General features: G+C 47.2%; 5 protein-coding genes and 1 non-coding gene across 6 annotated transcripts; 3 read left to right on the forward strand and 3 right to left on the reverse strand.

The window, feature by feature from the left end:
* Positions 1-1091: 1091 nt before the first annotated feature.
* Positions 1092-1649, forward strand: LDX57_011986 (uncharacterized protein; the record flags this gene model as incomplete). Its single annotated transcript, XM_046093718.1, has 1 exon — positions 1092-1649. One exon carries the CDS (start codon positions 1092-1094, stop codon positions 1647-1649), a length of 558 nt encoding a protein of 185 aa, XP_045949696.1.
* Positions 1650-3283: 1634 nt separating this feature from the next.
* LDX57_011987 lies at positions 3284-3378 on the reverse strand. Its single transcript has one exon. It is a non-coding gene; the product is annotated as a tRNA-Leu (tRNA).
* A 2096-nt stretch (positions 3379-5474) lies between these two features.
* Positions 5475-6338, forward strand: LDX57_011988 (uncharacterized protein; the record flags this gene model as incomplete). Its single annotated transcript, XM_046093719.1, has 1 exon — positions 5475-6338. One exon carries the CDS (start codon positions 5475-5477, stop codon positions 6336-6338), a length of 864 nt encoding a protein of 287 aa, XP_045949697.1.
* A 2073-nt stretch (positions 6339-8411) lies between these two features.
* LDX57_011989 (prolyl hydroxylase family protein) lies at positions 8412-9866 on the forward strand (the record flags this gene model as incomplete). The annotated part of the gene is made up of 1 exon (XM_046093720.1): positions 8412-9866. The coding sequence occupies one exon, from the start codon at positions 8412-8414 to the stop codon at positions 9864-9866; it is 1455 nt and encodes a 484-aa protein (XP_045949698.1).
* Positions 9867-11265: 1399 nt separating this feature from the next.
* On the reverse strand, positions 11266-13200 carry LDX57_011990 (uncharacterized protein; the record flags this gene model as incomplete). Its single annotated transcript, XM_046093721.1, has 6 exons — positions 11266-12143; positions 12203-12264; positions 12330-12709; positions 12773-12843; positions 12898-12934; positions 13006-13200. 6 exons carry the CDS (start codon positions 13198-13200, stop codon positions 11794-11796), a joined length of 1095 nt encoding a protein of 364 aa, XP_045949699.1. The 3' UTR covers positions 11266-11793.
* Positions 13201-15130: 1930 nt separating this feature from the next.
* LDX57_011991 (uncharacterized protein) lies at positions 15131-19237 on the reverse strand (the record flags this gene model as incomplete). The annotated part of the gene is made up of 2 exons (XM_046093722.1): positions 15131-18258; positions 18328-19237. The coding sequence occupies 2 exons, from the start codon at positions 19235-19237 to the stop codon at positions 15131-15133; spliced, it is 4038 nt and encodes a 1345-aa protein (XP_045949700.1).

Consider the following 19237-nt stretch of genomic DNA (forward strand, 5'->3'; position numbering starts at 1 on the left):
AACTGGGGTCATACGATTACAGCAAGTGGCACTGACCTCGACGACTAGTTGGGACATCCGTGAAGCAATCAGGACGAAAACAAAATGAGGGGTGGTGTTACACGTCTATACCCCGAGAGTTCCGGGCATGAAGTTGACTTTTGGTTCATGAAAAATGTCCTTAAATGGACAATGGTATAGTCACAACAAGAAAAATCACAAGAGATGAGCCGTAGGAAATATTGTTTTGTAGAAAAGTCATTGCCACCCTGATTGACCCAGTTTGTAGGTAGACAGACAGGACCATTGGCAGCTGCAAAAACTATCAAGGTCCATCGACTTATTGTGGAGTTGGATTTACATGAACATCCCCTCGCCCACATTGAATCGATCCAGTTGGCATAGGGATAGCATGTTACTTTGGAACCCAGGCCAAGCGACAGCTTGACCGCTCAATGAACGGTAAACGCATACTCTGAGACACGGAGGGTGCTGACGAGGCCTATCGTGAATGGCTGATTTCACACAGCATACCTCATGATGTTATCGTGACATTGGCTATGTGAATGCAGTGGCATTTTAGTGTACTTGAACATAAGGATTTTGTAAGATCGGTTAGTCCAGGCTTCCTTGGCACACTGACAAGCTACACAGGATCCATGTCGTTGTCTCTTCCGGTGACAGATGCCTCACATCGCAAAACGGTACCCTCCTATAGTCAGATTTTAGTCGAGGATTTAGCATCCCAATAATCCGGGGTCTTGACAGGGATGGCGGGGAATTCCTGCAACCGATTCAGGGATTCGTAGGTATGACTGTCAGTAGGTTACACATGATTACTGATTACTATAAAAGCCCAATCGGCTTCTACCCGCTTGGAATCTCAGGAATATTTCACCCAATAAGGCGGATTCCCTCGTGGTGATTCCACAGCCTTAGTAGGTTTGAGTCAGACCATGTGACCTGCTTTGTGCGATACTTCCTTCCTCCCCCATCACCTCAACGTCAGCTCACTCTCTGCATCTTCTTCCCCTCATCAACATCCATCACCCAAACATCGTTTCCATCATTTTCCGAGACATAGTACTACTCAAGACCCTTCCCTTGTCATCATGGGCCAACAGATCCTCGTCACTACGGATGAACTGGGAGTCCCGACTCTCCGCACCTATCAACCCTCCAGCGAAGAGACTCCTACCACGGCTATACCACCCGAGACGGTTGAAAACCTCCCATCGGAATGCACGTTTGTCTTTGTCCACCCTGACCACCTCGAGTCTGTGTTCCATAATGCCAAGAACCACGAACAAATCGCCAAGCACATGCGGAGACTCCGACTGGTCCTTCTAAACCCAGTCGCGAACGTTTCACTCACAGACACAGAGGCGAATGGGGGTTCTGAGGGCCCGAACATCTCACCACTCTTCGACAAATGGTGGGTTGCATCTCGAGCTATCCCTCGAGGTCATCAGATCGAACACTTGATCTTTGATGTGTATTCACCGCAAAATATCCAGAGAAGGGAGATTGTGAGGGTGCTGCAGGGATTGAGCACAACGCTTGCTTTGAAATCGGATGACCATTTCCAATGCTCTGTTGAAGGTTGTGATGAGGAGAGAAAGGAGTGGTTGGAGAAATCCTTGGTGGATCGGAAGAGGTCAAAGGATTAGGCATCTGGGGCGAGGTGCTTGTCTTACCGATTCTACCTTTTCTTCGTTTGTCTTCCACTTTTATGCTTGTGCCCGTTTTCGAGCCTTGACTCTCTCATTTGAATACAGCCTGTCATTCTGACGTCTGTCGACGAGCTACACCTTAACTCTCATCAACATAGGCAGACTTATTTTACAGGTGACTGATTTCTCGAAATGGCATTCCAACTCTCATTACCACGCTTGCCTTTCGTTCTCTATTGTCACCTTTTTTTTCCGAAGTAGAAAGTAAAATCTTTCCAAAATAGAAAGAGAGAATGATGAGAAGGGACCAAGATAGAGCCCGACTGCTCTCGGGTCCAGGATAAGCGGAACCAAATAGATGCTTACTACCAAGAGACTCAAAGTAGAATTAACACAATACAACATTCATAGGCACATCTTTCTTAATCCGTAAAAAGAAATTCCATTAAACAACTAGCGTGTATATCATGACCATAATCATTACCCCCTCAATCAAACCCCATAGTATTGTCAAGCACTATCATCGCAGTCGCGCAACTATTGACAGCCTTGCCCAGCCCACCTGCCTGCAGGAAAATTGTACTCGGCACTAAGATGGCTCTTGGCGGGCATGAGATATGCCCATGATTCCAACTTTTTCTTGAGAAAATGACGGTCGAATAAATGACGTAGCTTTGACGTGAGGGATGTCGACGAAGCTTTCGATGTCGACGAGGTGAGTTCGGAATGGTGGGTTGCTATGAGGGAGAGCTTCATATCGCTGTGTTTATGAGGGTCCATATCTGGGAGATGAGGATAAAAGTGGACCGAGAATTTTTGGGTTGTCTCTAGTTCAGGGCCTTATTTGTGAGTGGATGAGATATGTATGTCGGCTTGTGGTGGCGGCCTACCTTGGAAGTGGATAGTAGTCTAATAGATCGAGTATATATAGGGCAATGTATATAGAGGTGGACCAAATGTTTGAGCGCCTGGAAAAGAAGAAGTTGCCTGAATATATAACAGAGCTGCAAAATCTAATCTCAGCTCGTGGCAAATGAGCTTGCTTGATGCTGGTTAGGCATGCATGACGCTATCCGAGCGAACCCCGAGCTTGTGCCGAGAAATCTTTGACCGAAAAGATACCGAGCTACACCGATACACCGGCCTGCATGAACGAACATCGGCGAGGTTCCTTAAAGCAGTCTCTGATAGCCAATGGTAAGCACTAGGATCCGTACGGAGTACTACGCTTATGATAATAATGAATGGGGCGGGTGGTGATCTAGTGTCCCTATAATGGACGGGTAGAACTTCAAAATGTAACGGTGAGGATGAAAAGACGTGAGTTCTAAGCATTCATTGCTAGCAATAGCATACGGAAAAGTATGCAGACGTCCTTATGAATCAGAAATGCATCGCCATTTATTCCGCTACCTAGTATATGTGTATGCGAGGTTTTTCTTGTGATCCTAGCGGTCGGAAAAATAGTTAAAATTTGAGAGAAGGAACGAGACCAACATAGGAGGAGGTAAAGAGACGGGTCAGCACATAGTTTGCATACATGCATAAGATAAAGAAGCAATCAATAATGAATGCTTCTAAGTCTTCGTGTGGATTGGAAAAAAAAAAAAAAAAAAAGAAGCATGGTTGATTGACAAGGATGGGATTCGAACCCATGAATCAATGAAACTAGTGATCAGACCATGATGACCTAAAACTAGCGCCTTAACCACTCGGCCACCTTGCCTTAGCGAAGTTGTTCTTCTTATTACATAAGCCTACACATAAGTTGAAGCATAAGTCAAAAAAAGACAACCTGATCATAATGTGGAAGCTTTCAAAATGATGCTGCACCTGTCACACCTAAAGTGCATACTTCCCGGTGAATGTATTATGGAAGCGATTTCTGGTTCTGCTGAGGGGTCAATATTTCTCACACCTAAAGGGACAAGGTGGCATTCTCTTTCAACCTTCCTTGCGTCAACTCCTTTGCATGCCACGAAGTTACTTTATTATCGCTGCTTGGCTCTTATTTATATGTTTATCTATGCTGCAAAGCAAGCAGATGAAGTAATAGAAGTCTATAAAGTAGATTTAAAGATCACACAGCAGACATCAGCCATGTTGTACTGTTCCGTGGACTCTTTTCATAACTTGGTACAAGGCATTCTGCATAGACTGCCGAATATGTTGTTTTCTAAGGTTGTATACTCCTGAATCATGGGATAACTAAAAAATATATAAAAAAAACAAACCTGACACACATCTTGGCACATCCAACACTAGCGCCGGTATATATCAATATAAAAGAAGGATATTGCTTATTCCAAGAAAAGTCCAAGAATCCGGTCATTGTTCAACTACTTCCCTTGGCCCTAAATTTCCTCTCAAGCCTCGGATCAGAGCACTAACTCGAGACCCTGTCGCTCCGATCACCAGCATTAACCCCATGACAAAGGTAAGTGTTTCTGCCAGACACTGGAACCGATTCAACGGCCCGAGTTGGGCACTGCATGAATTGACAATTCGATCCAAAGCCCATTGACCACAAATTGTCTGGTATAAGAAAAGCCGCACAGCAAGGGCATAGTGGCTGGTAATTAAGTAATAGAGCAATGCAAAAATTGCAGTTGCGGCTAGGAGTAGTGGTGTCATTGTTGGAGCGGCTGTCTGTTGGTCTCCGAGCAAATTAGTTGCAGGGATCCCTGCGAAATAGGGCAATGCATACCTCATTCAGATCGTTCATCGTGTGTGCTCATCAGAGGTGCGATGGGCATTCTGTCCAGCACAAGTAAAAAGTCGAAGCGAAGAACCGGAAGGGAATATTTTGTCTACCTCGGCAAATGTAATTTGCAAAAAGCTTGTAAGGCTTGTCCTGTCTGAAGCCTTTCCGTTCTAGGAAAAAGCAGGTGCATGCTCTCCCCTACCGGAAGCTTAAGATTGCGGTAAAAATTGGACAGACCCACCCGCCTTGCCCTACAGCGGATCCGAAATGACCCGGACTTTAGGAAGCGATCTATAGTCTCTAGTTCTATACAGACCGATGTGGAGAAGAGACTCGCTTGAACCGTGACATCAGTATTTACTCCTGGCATCAGGCTCCTGGTCCGAGTAAGACACTCATTTCTTAATTTGGGGGCCAATTCAACTGCAGGCCTTCTGGCGGAGTCGTGGAACCGCATTTGGCTCCAGACATTTTCGCCTTCAAAACCCTGCGAGGCGAGATGATATCTAGCTTTGGCGAACGAACAATACTGTATAGTATAGCATCCCCCCTTTCAGGATGAAAGTTCTTGGTGTTGAAACATGCCATGCAGGGTTCTGTCGATTCTTGCTCAATGATCCTATGCCGAAATGTCTTGAAACATAGGAAAACAAGACTCGATGTTTGTTGTTCAGAGTGTTGTCTATGGGTATTTCCCCCAGCATTTGTTTAGGCCAGGCTCTGAAGGGCTTAGATTGTGCTGTGTTGCGTTCGACCCTGGTTGCATGCGGCACTACTGCAATTGTATCTGGGCCCGCTATATGGCTAAGGAAGTGGATTATCTCGGTTCATCTCAAAAGCTTTCTATACCCGTTAGAGTAAAAGCTATCATATAATAGAATGCATACATTATAACCGAAGAAGGATTCGGTGTCGACAATTATCGGATAGTCTCCGTACGACTTAGCCAGGATCGCTCGAAAACAGGCAACAATCAAAGGTATAAATGCCCTTTGAAAACCCAACATTGTGTCCAACATTCAGCTCCAATATTCAGAACATTCTGGCGCTCAAATCAAGGTAAAAATTCAACTTTTTTAATTCCAAATTTTTGCTAACTTGGTAAGATGCTGGCAAACATGTCCAAGAGAGCTGTTATAGCAGTGACAATCTTTGCTATGACAGCATGCTGTGTACCAACCTTCAGCCAAATCTACTACGGCGCTGCGCGTTTATACGCCTACCAACACTTCGTGGGTAATGGATACATCGCTTCAATTGTTGAGGACTGCAACGTGCAAGCAGGCGAGACAAAGCTCAAGTACCTTCAGTGTGCCAGTGACGCTCTCACATACATGCTCGGGGCGGCCGTTGCCATTGGAGCGACAACTTCACGAACCGGTACCGCAGCTGAATACATTGCGAATCAAGGTCAAACGTTGTGGGCCCGCGATGAGAATGATTTCGAACCTATGTGGAATTGGACCTCCATCGACGAGAGCCCGAGCAACTTCTATGAACATCTGGGTCAACATCTCCCCGGGGATATGGTTCTCACGGGAGGCAACATCACGCACTTCGGGCTCGATGGCAACGCAGCCGTGGCCAAGCATCACGAAGGCCACCTTTATGTTCACGCAAACAATGTGACCCATGGTGTCGTTGGGAAGTATCGTTTGCCGGAACAAAAGGACCTCACCAAGAGAACTACATACACATGGGACTTTGGAAATATGGCCGGACTCAAGTACTCCTATAAGAATGTATGTGGCGACTACAAGAGCCAGTACGATCAGTCCTGGATGCATGGTTTGTACGAGCTGTCGTACAATTTCATGAGCTGGGCCTACAATAGCAATAGGGCCAACAGCTATGCCATAATTCTCTATGATCGAGCCAACGGAGACGCGCCTTTTGTTAGTGGATATCTGATTGCCGAAACTAACGGGTTTGGACACAATTATGAGGGGAGTCCGAGTCCCCAGGGAATATGCCACGCTTAGATGCTCATCAATTGTGTCTGGAGTGATGATGGTGGAAAGTTCAGATGGCAATGTATGTTAGGTTTCGTTTAGCTTCCGAACTGTGGTGTGAAATTGATCATTTCAACAATCAAGTACATAACATGACTCATACCATTTTATATTTAACGACTTTAATCGTAGTATTTGAGATCCGCAATACTTAAAGTATGCGTGTTCCTCGAAGACAACACTAGAATGGTTCAAGAATAGGAAGAAGAACTTGAGCGGCATACCCAGATACGTGCCAAACCCAGTGGCGTCGTCTTGAATCCTTTTACCACCCTTTTTGGGCATAATTGTCTCGTTCGATGAGTCTTTTTTTCTTCTACTAGACCCTTTATAGTTTATTCGTACTCCTAAATAAGCACATACGACCACAGGGTGTGGAGAACAGGGCTTCCCGTCCGCTCAGCCGTACTTAAGCCACACGCCGGCCGGTTAGTAGTTGGGTGGGTGACCACCAGCGAATCCCGGCTGTTGTATGTTTTTGCTTCTTTTGGTTGAAATATTTTTGACGGACTGAACGAAGTCAAAACCAGATATCAAAATTCCGCAGCCGCACCTGCAGAATGGATAGGTAGGGTGGGGTTGTACTTTTACGAACAACACTGTACCTCAATACGTTCAAAGCAAAGTGAATAGCTTCTTTATATTTCAACTTGCTTGTCTTTTCATGCCAAAAGACTTTGTCTCAATGAAGAGGGTATAAGCTATACTCATCCTTTATTTCCTCCGTAACAGACGCGACTTCATGAGCATATTCAACCTCAATCCACGGCCTAAATTCTCAGTCAATCCAGTCACCGAAAGGAAGCGCCATAGATGAAGTCCACCGCAGGAGAGGACTTATATATTGACCAGAGAGTGGATTCGAGAAGTCTCCCATAGAATCAACTAGACTCCGCCCGAATATCGTGCCCCCAAAGTCCAAGAAGACAATCGTTCTTTGTGGATGGTCAGAAGAGTCGGGTAACATCACATTTCTTGGACACAGATCGGTGAGTGCGATGTCGAGTTGGAAAACTCGACTTTCAAAGTCTATCACCCATTTTATGATTTGCTGGCGGCTTTGCAAAGAGTAACGTTCTAGATGAGCCTGCTGCATGGATACGCCAGGAATATATTCAATCACAATCAATCGCACGACGCGGGTTGCTAATCCCGACACCGGAATTTCTAGCGAAAACGATCCATAAAACTTTGGGATAAGGGTCCCCTGAAGATGGGCAAGTAAGGCATACGTATACACCTCATGAGTATAGTGTTTGTCCACACATCGAAAGGGATTTAGGTAACCGTCCTGGTCGTCAAAGTAAAGAGGGTCGTAAACTTTGGCCACAACCTTCTTCCTCTGGTTGTTGGCAGCGTCGGTGTCCTGCATTTCGGCGACGAAAACTTGCGCGTTGTGGTAATCGCCAACTTTGAGGGGAGCAAGTATTTCTAGATTGGTGGATTGAGACCCGGTCTCTCCAGGAAGCGGGGGGTTTCTCAGGCATCTTTCCAAAGCAGTCAGCCGGTCCCATCCCTCTCTTCCAATCTGCCCGTTACGACAGCAATTTGTTGTTACCGGCGTTGGCGCAGGGGCAAAATGTGTGACGTTATTCGGAGTGTGTTTCCTTTCGTATAAGGAAAATCCTCGACAATGTCCATGGCCGGGTTATATGTATGAAGGGGAATGAAGATATACTGCTATATTTAGGAACCATGAAAACAATAGGTTTCTTAGAACTATTGAGATGACGCTTATCAAGGGGTGACTTCCAGGATCTCGTCGGTCCGTTCGGATAATTTTTAAATGTTGAGGTACCTATTGGCATATTGATCTGGTGATGAGGGAGATAAGGAGACTATTATCGCCACGCTCCCGCTGGTTGTGCCACCTCCGCATGCACATATAGCAGCAGTCGCCAGGCTAGTGATACTACGCGGGGCGTAATCAGACGGAACGTGGCGATAGAGCCTTTTAGATAATTAGATAAGACCACAAACTCCAAAACTTTCCGCTCCCCACAATTTGCGTGTCTGTCAATATCAATCAACCTTCAATTCACAATGGCTAAGTCGAAATCAGCAAAACGCAAGCGCAATGAACAGGCTAGCCATCCGCTAAAGTTGACCAAAGTCGTCTCCACTCAAACCCCTCTCCCCGATGTCACAACGCTCGACCCTAAGCACCTCAACACAATCGTCGCAGACGAGGAGCTTGAAATCACCATCGAGACGCTCGCAGCCCTCACGCAACATCCTAGCTTGACCAAATCCAAGGCATGCAAGGACCTCCGAGTCGCCGTGTATGACTTCCGTCAGGCCTGCAACACTGGTGCGAACGCAGCCGAAGGCGCCAACTTGACCGCACGAATAACTGGCGCCCTAGCCGACGAACAATACACCGAAGCTAAGATCCTGCTCGCTGAACTGAGGATCCGAGGAGAACAACCCAAGATTGGAGCCTTGTGCCGCTGGGTACGAGATCTGGACGTTGTCAGCGGCCTTTCGAAGCAGCCCAATGCACTCCATCTCCCTCTCCAGCGCAGCGCCAGGGACTTACAGCTCCTCAGCGTCCTCGATGCCATCCTACGCGTCAGCACTCCGATTGACACGAACCCGAAAGCCATCGATTCGCCCTCCTCACCCATCGCCTTCCAGCCCGTATGGGACCTCCGTGCCTCGACGGAATCCCTCCCTATCTACGCCTCAGTCCTTGATAAATCTATCCTCGCACACGCACCGAAATCTGCCTCCGCCCTCCGCATCATTGAAGAGACTCCAGGTCCTCTCCGTAAGCCTCCGAATCACCACCCCGCGATCCTATATACAACCGCCCCGAATGCGGTTCCCCTGGACCCCGCTGGCCCATCCGCAACCTACCACCCTCATCCGGCAGTGCCCGGCCTTGGTCTCGCCACGAACATTCTGTCGACCGACGAGTGCAAGTCTATAATCGCTGCCGGTGAGTCGGTCAACTTCCTCCCCGACGCGCCCTTCCGCGGAGACGGCGACATGAGCATCCTCGCCCACAACTTCTACTGGGTTGTCGACATCCCTTTCCATGACCTGTTGTGGGCGCGAATCGCCCCTCACGTACCACCCGTGATCAACGGTCGCCGGGCCCGCGGTCTCAATCGCCGCTTTCGTGTTTACCGATACGTCCCCGGTGCTGAGTACCGGTGCCATATTGACGGAGCCTGGCCTCCGTCCGGCATCCTCCCCGACGACACGTATGTGTACGACGCCTCGCCCGAAGACCAGAAGCAAAGCTCAATGTATACATTCTTGCTCTATCTAAACGACGAGTTCGAGGGCGGCGAGACGACGTTCTTCATCCCCGGCGTCAGGGAGGGCGTTTTGAACGCGTATCCCCTGCGGCCGGTGATGGGAGCCGTGGCGTTGTTCCCGCACGGAGAGTCCAATGGGGCGTTGCTGCATGAGGGAACGAGTGTTACGAAAGGTGCAAAGTATATCATTCGGAGTGACGTAGAGTATGACGTTAAGCCCACCGAAGAATAAGCTGAAAAGGCGAACAGTATAGATTCTCTTTTGGACTCCACATATATAAAACCGCTGTATATAACCCGATCCGGTCGGACAAAAGATTTCATATCGTCATGAAAGGAAATCAGACTGAGACTTTTGCTCACGTTAATAACACTTGTGTTTGGGGTAACAAATTCTGGTGTTTTTTTTTTTCTTTTTCTTTTTTTCGAAGGGGAGCAACTACTGCCGTGATAACAATGACAAAAAAGTCATCCTAGGTAGCGAGGCGTTGTACAGAAAATGCCGGGCAGCTTGCGCCTCAAGCACCCAGAAAGCCTACGAGAACAAAGCAATTGAGTTCATATCATTACTGATTGCATTACATCGAATCCTGCGCTCAGACAACCCAGTGTCGCGTATTATTCACATCTAATATCAGACTAAGTTTTATAGAAACCAGGGCTATCATTTGCCGGAGAAGACTTGAACTCATGGATAGTCGGATCTCGACTCTAAGCCATGCTTTCAGAAGAAACCAAACTGAAGGGAAGCAGCCGAAACTCTCACCTGTTTGGATCATTCGACAGGCTAATCTGTACGACAACCAATATTACGATGAAGGACCGAATCTTACTCCGTATGTAGATAATATTTGGCTTTGAGAAGCGAAGACTACCCACGACTAATCCCTCGCACCGAGCCCAGCTCAGCCATTTCTAGATCGTGTGAGCAATTCCGCATAATCCCCTTTTAGCCCAGCTATGTCCATACTAGGCTAAGGATCTCCGGTCTCACAAATTACGTTGCTCTTCTGGCATCTCCACCCCGTGGAGTGGGTCCGGCGCACATCCCTTACGCCGCTGTCATTCCAGTCCACGGCCTTGAAACTACCGGGGCAACCACTGTTTTTGGGGAGATTTTTGCTTTCCGGAGATGAGTTTTTTTTTGCGATCATTTCTCAAATCGACGCTGTCATTCTTGAGCCAAGACGTGTCACATTGACTATCTTTTTGAGGTGCTCTGTCCTTTTGCCAGTGCTGCTAACTTGTATGGCCCAGTGGGAGGGGTATACTTTGAGCTAGAGATTCGTCAAACGATTCTAGTTCCATTACGTCTAGTTAAACGTGGATCTGTATTCCAATAATAGCCTTACTAGTTGTTGGGGTTGGCATAGGGCGTGGTAAACTCATCGGGATTCGTGAGCCAGCTATAAACAACAATACCTTTAGTCCACAGGGTATCCCGCCGCCGCCAGGTTAAGGGATACGCAGAGGCTACGATTACATCCACAGTAACCTGTCGTACAACATATGCTAACTACGAAGAGACCTCTAGTTTACTGTTCTACGATCACAAGTGCTCCGAAATAAGGTTTTCGGGGAATTATGCGCTGCAAGTTCGGCCGTTGACTTGGATGGAGTCAAGCACCAGACGGGTTTAGGCGGCCCACCTGCCTGGATCTCGGGCCATCTCCGCCACTCACAAGGCTTGGGATGTTTAGACTTCCCACTCGTGCGGCAGTGGCGTGCAACGCATAGATTAACGGATAGTCGACGGGGGGGTGGGCAGTTACTCCGTAGATTCGTTGTTTCGCCGAGCAGGATTCTATCCAATCTGTAAGGCTCGTAGAGTTGACCTAATGCCCTTGTGTGTATAGTTCGGGCCCACCGGTTTGACTCTCCCTCTTGGCGTACCAGTCTAGATTGACAACCAGTTTCCCTGGCTTGATGTATCGCGGAGTTCTTGACTCGCGATGGGGGCCAGGCGCACGGAGTATGGTCGAGATCGGGATAGTCTGGCTGGCTGACGCTACTTTGTACGGACTACACCGTAGGAAAACAGAAAAGATCCACTGTTAGACCCGAGTACGTAGATGTTCGAAGTGCAGGAGCGTGGGTAAATGGAGTAAGATTAATCGCATTCGTCACTATCGGATCAGGCAATCTCGATCCGAGCGCCATCAAACGGTCTCGTTGATTCGAACATCTGTCGTGACGTGGATACCGGCGTGCACGATGCGTTCCTGCGAGCCATTTTGGCTAGTTTCCACTTCCGCCTGGCTCTCTCCTACCACGGGCTTCAACTTGATGCTGTTTTGATGCCCCGTTGTTAGGCCGTTGTATGTCCGACGAGTCGCAGTGCCGTACATCCTTGAAGGACCCATCGATCCGCCTTTGCTGGACAAACCCAGCATACGTTGTAGCGCCGGAAATCGGTATGTGATGAGCGATTTGAAGGACGGTATGCATGCGATAAAGATGGCGACTGCGACTTCCACGCAAGACCAGTTCATTGTGTCGACCAATACCCCTGTGCGATGGTCCAGTCAGTAAAATGAGAAGAAAAACACGGAAAGGTTGGCAACTCACATGTGTGGTCCTCCTGGAACTTATTCATGTAGCTTACTCGAATGACACTCGTCACGCAAACACTGCGATAAACATGTAAGTTACTTTTGTGCGTTCATTCGTTGAGAAGAAGGGGAGAAAGTCATACAGTAGTCCCAGACTAAACATAAACACCAAACCCACCCGTTTGCCCAGCGTCATTTTCAACTGCACTAATTTTGGCATAGGCATCGCGAAAAGGGCTATGTCGGTTCCCAATTTAATGGCAAAATTGACGTAGTAAAAAAGATTCATGTCGACGCACTTCCCCTCCACGAGGCCAGTGGCATCCCAGGCCTTGTAGACAGGCCAACATTGAAAGACCACGACAAGTGCCTCCTCAATAGTCTCCGCAACGAGGATAGCCAGTATACACCAGCAGGCGATCCGGAACTTCTTTCCGGGGAAAATGTGTAGGTAGAGCAGGCAGAAGGACACTTTGATGGCGCCAAGGGCTAGGACATATGCGATCATGGTGACGAAGTCGAGCTGCGAAAACGATCGGGCGTGGTTAGCTGGTGGTTGATGCGCTTTTGAAGATAGATCCCCTACTTTCAGAAACATGGACCGGGTGTAAAAGTCCTGAATTGTTCCAATATGTTTGCCAAATCCATACTTTGTCACTGAGACGCGAACTGTTAGCATGCCATTATCTGTCTGTCGCGAGGCCCACTTACTCCTCATGCAAGTAGCGCACAGAACAATTGTGAAGACCTGAATTAGACGACTGGTATTAGTTGGGATCAGAAATACGTTTGAGTAGTAGGTTCGATAGAAAAGCGTACCCAGCTGGTCACACATAATATGTCGTCAAAGTTGATGCCGGTAAGATATCGCATCCGGACAAAAAGACGCACCGCCAGCCCCGCGGTCGCAATTGCGAGGAGAATCACATTACATAGAATGACCTCAGGAATGCGAGACTGCGCCAAATAGGCCTTTCGCTCAGGCGAAAGCGATCTCTCCCAGATCTCTTCCATGGGCAAGACCGGTTGGCCGTCAGGGAAGAAGAGACCAAAGACAAGCCGAACGAAGATGAAGATAGTTACATTGGCAAAGGTTTGAGGGCTTCGAAGAGAAGGTCATGGCGGCGATTCTGCATATATGCCCCTGTGGCTGGCAAAACACGGACTTGTTTCATCCATCAACCATGTAGTGGGGGGATTGGAACGGATTTGTCGACACACACACTGACTCGACACATGGAATCCGCCGCCGACGGAAGATGTCGCAGGCTCGCAGCTCCGTACGGAGCCAACGGGTGAGTTTAAGATTAGTGTCATTTCACGATTGAGACAGCTCCAGGCGCGGTTCAGGAGACGATTTCCTGACCCACTCGATGGTCCACTTAGACGGATGTTTGTACTGCTGTAGCCCGGTTTTGAGGTCTCGATCGGCAGTTGTTTTCGCACTGATATTATTCTAAATGTTATTGACAATTCACGGAGTGCACTAAAGATATCTTCTCTGGAAATGTAAGCGGTGTTTACTTCGAATCCTCTTTTGAGTTTTGAATCTCGAGGGCAACATATCTCGCACCATTTTCAGTTACTCTGATATCAAATAATCTAGAAATACTATTACGATAGCCTGGATCCCATTCGTAATATTATATCTGTCAATATACAATTTTATTAATCCGAAATGAAGTCTTGCATATTAAAGTTATTGACTGGAGCCGTGATCTCCTTTTAACTCGGTCTATCGCCAGCGAATCCTACTCCGTACACCGTTGTCAATCTTAATATATTTTAATATACGCAGTCACTGACAGAGTGCGACTAAAAGGGGGTGTTCTAAATTATACATTTCTAGAAGGAAAGGGGGATTCTACGGAGACGATGTCTTGCGCGTTGTAATTTATTCTCATATGAAGTTGAAGTTGAGTCTTGTGTAAGAGGCAAGCCCATATGCCCGATTTCCATCCATCTATGACTATCCTATCGCGAAAGCAAAATTCTTCTATGCGTCGGTTTCATGCTACAATTAGACAGACTTTCAAATCTTTTCTATGATTATTATTCGCTGCCGTTCTTTCAATCGGGTCGAACATGGTACCTTACCTCGTTTATCAAGGACTGTAGCAATAAATGGAGCTTAACCAAGACAAATAACTATAGATACAAGTCCCATAACACTCGTCTACGTGTTAAATATAGGAAAGTTCTCAACTATTTAGAGATTATTCAACGATTCGGGCATACTTTTAGTTAGTATACATACTAGATCGACCATGATCCTTCGCCTGGACCGACCGTTTATATAGATCATCGATCGCGGTGCCAGGTAAATGAACGAGAAAACGATCTTGAATTTGGCCTAGAAATAATTCTTTGCCTTTATCAACCTACTAATAGCTAAGAATCTTCATATACGACCATAGGGTGTGGAAAATAGGGCTTCCCGTCCGCTCAGCCGTACTCAAGCCACACGCCGGTCAGTTAGTAGTTGGGTGGGTGACCACCAGCGAATCCTGACTGTTGTATATTTGAAATTCTTTCTTTTGTTTTCTGTATTTTTATTTTGCTTTTCTGTGCCCCAATAAAAAAAAAAAAAAAAAAAAAAAAAAAAAAAAAAAAACCTTCCCACTGCAGTGAAACAAACGAAATGAGACCAAGGGGAAAGTATTGCACATGCCCTGTCCTCAAACCTTAATCCGTGGGTTTTGTGACTGACTTCCAAAAACCTATGCAAATCTGAGGCGGAACTCGCTGAAACGAGGAGCCTTATAGCAAATTTAGGACGTCATGCTCAGGGATGTCTCGTAGTAGCCAGTTGAGTTTTTGGCTGATCTAAGGCTCGGGAATCTATCGACTGAAGTTGACACTCACTCAGGCATTGGCCTTCTGCCGCGACAACCATAATACAGAGGCCATATGTATAAACTCTTTATACAAAAGAACCATAGCTTCACTCCAGAAACCCCCATTGACCCAACGAACTCAGCTCAAGGTTCCCAAAAAGGAAGAGAATCAACAGAAAGAGGCTACCACTTAGTAATATCGCTTGATTGCAATTGATATAACCCGGCGGGGCTCTCTGGAGCTCGTGAAGATTGGTAAAAACTTTCAGTGTCTCTGGATGCTCAGAGCCATAGATCCGCTCTCGGCTATTTAACAGCTGATAGTACGTAGCAGCCGCTTCTTCCTTTCTCCCCTGTAACTTAAGGATGTTCGCTGAATCAGACAGAGCTTGCAGGTAAAGGTAGTGACTAGTACCATGCTTTGCCTGCAACCCCTCCAATACTTGTGAGTAGAGAATACCTGCCTCTGTGAACTTTCTTCGCCGTGCGTGGATATTGCCTAGATGAAGAACAGTGCGGAGGGTGTATGTATGCTGCGGTCCAAGGTTTTCCTCAAATCCTTGGAAAGCCCGATCAAACATCGTTTGGGCTTCATGTAATCGCCCGCTCCGTACAAAGAGAACTCCAAGGTCATCCACGGCCTCTGGTGTATCTTTATGCTGAGCCCCAATTTCCATCTCAAGCTCAGCGATAACCTGGCGATATCCAGTTTCTGCTTTGTCCAGATGGCCTTTGTCTCTATGTAAATTGGCGAGACGATGGCGTGTGCGAAGTTCCACTAGCATGATCGAGGAAGAGTCGTTGCTAAAAGCTTTTTCAGAGCCAAGGGAGCTAAGGGCGGCCTGGTACATGGCTTCGCCCTCATCAAGATCGCCTCGTAAGCAGTATATTTCTCCCAACCCACCCAAGGCTTCAAGATACCCCACATGCGCTAAGCTATAAGCCTTATACCCATCAAGTGCTCTCTGGTGCATCTCAATGGCCTCTGTGAGTCTTCCTTGATATTTGTAAACAAATCCCAGTTTGTTTACTATGCTGAGGGTGGCTTCGTGACTGGGACCAAGCGCAACCTCACGACCAGAAAGAGCCCCCAAGAGTACCTCGTCAGCCTCGTTGAGCTTGTCTTCATCCTGGTAGATGCTTCCTAATGAACTCATGGACGTGAGAGTATCCGCATGTTCTGCACCAACCTTTCTCATGCGAGCAGCAAGGACATATTGAATCATTTCCTCCGCCATCTGAAGTTTTCCTTGATAGTTAAAGAGGACTCCCAGATTGTTTGCCGCCATTAGAGTGTCTGTATGGTCTGGCCCTAGGACATTGGTATATCCATCAAAAGCTCGTCGATACATCTTTTCAGCATCTGCAAATTTTCCCCGATGTCGTAGATTTATTCCCAGATTATTGACCACATGAAGGGTATTCGGGTGATTTGATCCAAGTGATTTCTCGAAACCATCGAGCGCTCTCTGATGTAATCTTGCAGCGTCTGTTAACTTCCCCTGGGACTGATAGGTAATGGCTAAATTGGTGACAAGAATAAGAGTGAACAAATCTCTTGGACCAACAGATCTTTCAAATCCCAGAAGAGTCTCTTCAAAAATCGCCGCCGCTTCGATTAGTTTACCCTGGTCTTTGAAAAGAAGTCCAAGATTATTCGCCGTACCGAGAGTGAGCTTATGTTCAGCCCCAACAGTATGTCTATAGCCTTCCAATGTTCGCTGGTATGCAATCTCTGCCTCGGTAAACCTTGCCCGTTGCCGATACAGACAGGCTAAATTGTCGACGGTGTGTAGGGTATCCGGATGATGTGACCCTAGAACGCTCTCATAACCCACCAGCGCAATGTTATACATGCTTTCTGCATCTTCCAACCTGTCTTGATCTGAGTACAGATCCGCAATCTTTAGCATGGAATACAAGACCTCCCGGTCCAGGAGGAATTCCTTGTCACGTTTCACTATCTGCCGTGCTGCATCGGCATGGGCGAGGAGTCGCTGCTGCAGAACCCAGTATTCCGGTTCAGTTGACGGAGGTATACAAAATCCAATGGAAACAAGTGAGACCTTTTTGAGCTGGTGCACGTGGTCTGCGGTTTCTCTCTCCGAGGTACTGGGAATGTTCTGACACCAGTCTTGGATGACGGGGTGTATTGAGTAGCATTTCCCGGTTTCCTGAGTCTGTATCATTGAAAATTCGACGAGATGCTGGATAATTCTAGAGAATGAGATCTCATCCGACACACTCTCCCGGAACCAGGTTGGAATCTCAAGGCTCTTAGCGGCACTCTGAACCAGTTCAAACCAAATATCGTGATTGCTTAGATAGGAGAACACACGAAGTAAAAATGCTGCCTTGTGACTTCTCTTTTTGATCTCATAATATGAGATTGTCCACGCCGTGATCATATTTCCATGATCATATCCAAGTCGAGGCTCAGAGCCAGTTTGAAGGCTGTACCAGGAGTCCTCGTAATGTCGCAAATACTTAGAAAGTGGCATGCCTGTTCTGCGCATGAAAGACCCTGCAATGACTATAGCAAGAGGAAGACCATCCAATCTAGCTAACAGCCGTTTAATGTCCGAGCTTGGCCCCTGCCCAGAAACACTGCCACCGAAAACTAATCCCCGGTAACCAGAGCATCGCTGGAGAAGTTCAAAGGCCATCTCCGGGGCTAGCTTCTCAATTCTGAGAGGAGTGCCAATCTCTGTAAGTTGATTTAGACGGGTCGTAATGACGATGAATCCTTGATCAGCAATAGGAAAGAATTCACCAATATCGTACGCATCACTATCACGGGGAACTTCGGATGATGAGTATTTATCGACATTATCAAATATCAGTAGCCATTTGGAGTTACCCTCGATGGAAAACCATTTGAGAACTTCCTGGGCTAGTCTTTCTTCCTCAACTTCGTTCTTTGGGGTGTCTATCGTACACCGCAGTTGGTCTTTTGGAATTCTGGGTGCATTCATCGCCAAAGACCGTATCAATGCCCCGCGATCTTTTCCATTCAGCCAGAAGATCGAAGTATAATCACCCTTGTGTATTCTCGAGAATTGAATTGCCATTTGTGTCTTGCCAATGCCTCCCATCCCGTGAAGCACGGCTATTTTGCGCATGTTGGCGTTCTCGTAGTCCAAAATTTGCCGCAGACGATCTAGCTCGGTATCACGTCCAAGAAAGTTAATCGATAAAGGAATGTTTTTCATATTGAATGGAATACGGTATTTCTCTAGATCAGAACATGTTTATCAGCTACCTTGTGTTGAAAGTCTGCAAAAGTAAGAAACCATGCACTAACCGAGATGAAGAACCTCGGATGCCCTTCGTGTATTTTCAGTGAGAGGAACAGAAACAACGGATAAGAGTTCTTTCGCATATGCCGCGGCGGTTGATGCAGCATAGCCTTGCCATTCTTTCGTCTTATGGGAATCGGCGTAGTCACATATGCCTCGAATTATCAGACAAGGAAACTGATCCATCAGTCCTGCAGCCTCCATTTCAAAACAAATAATTCCCAGTTCCCGGGCAAGCCGGTCCCGAGATCCACCATGCTTCATTACTTGATTTCCAGAAGCAATCAAGCCGTAATGGATTCTCGGGGCGGACGTAGCCCGAAGACTTCGGTGGACTTGTCTGGCCTCATCGCAACTTTCGCACGTCTCTGCCCCCGTGTGATCATAATCGGCATCGAACAGAATATCTTTCCGTTGGTCTCCATGGACAAAATCGAAGACGTGAGGGAACTTGGCCCTGATTTGGGACAAAAACTCCTGTACTTGTCCAGAACCCATTAGATGCTCCGTTTCCAGGGCGGAAATTGCGGTAAGCAGCACGGCAGGCGGCTTATTGAGCATACCCGTACGCTCAAAACCCCCATCTGCAACGGTCTTTCCATGGTCATACTGTACGACTCCTCCGAATCCACCTTGGGGTTTGCTGACCACCACATCCCCTAGTCGAATATCAAATCCATTGCCAGGTACCCCACCCCCGACGCCGACCATTAGCCCAAAGCGGACGGAAGGAAATGTTGACAACATTTGCGAGGCCACAAAAGACGCGGATGTGGTTCCATATACGCCTGAAGGCAAGCAAGCGATCACCACATTATGGCCTCGGATTTCACCCAGTGCATAACTATTGTTGTCGGATAATGGCTGGGGTAATTTGCCATGCTCTTCATCGAGCATTGCTCTTGCGGCTGCCAT

Source organism: Aspergillus melleus, assembly GCF_016097325.1.
Source record: "Aspergillus melleus strain CBS 546.65 chromosome Unknown contig7, whole genome shotgun sequence".
Classification (NCBI taxonomy): Eukaryota; Fungi; Ascomycota; class Eurotiomycetes; order Eurotiales; family Aspergillaceae; genus Aspergillus; species Aspergillus melleus.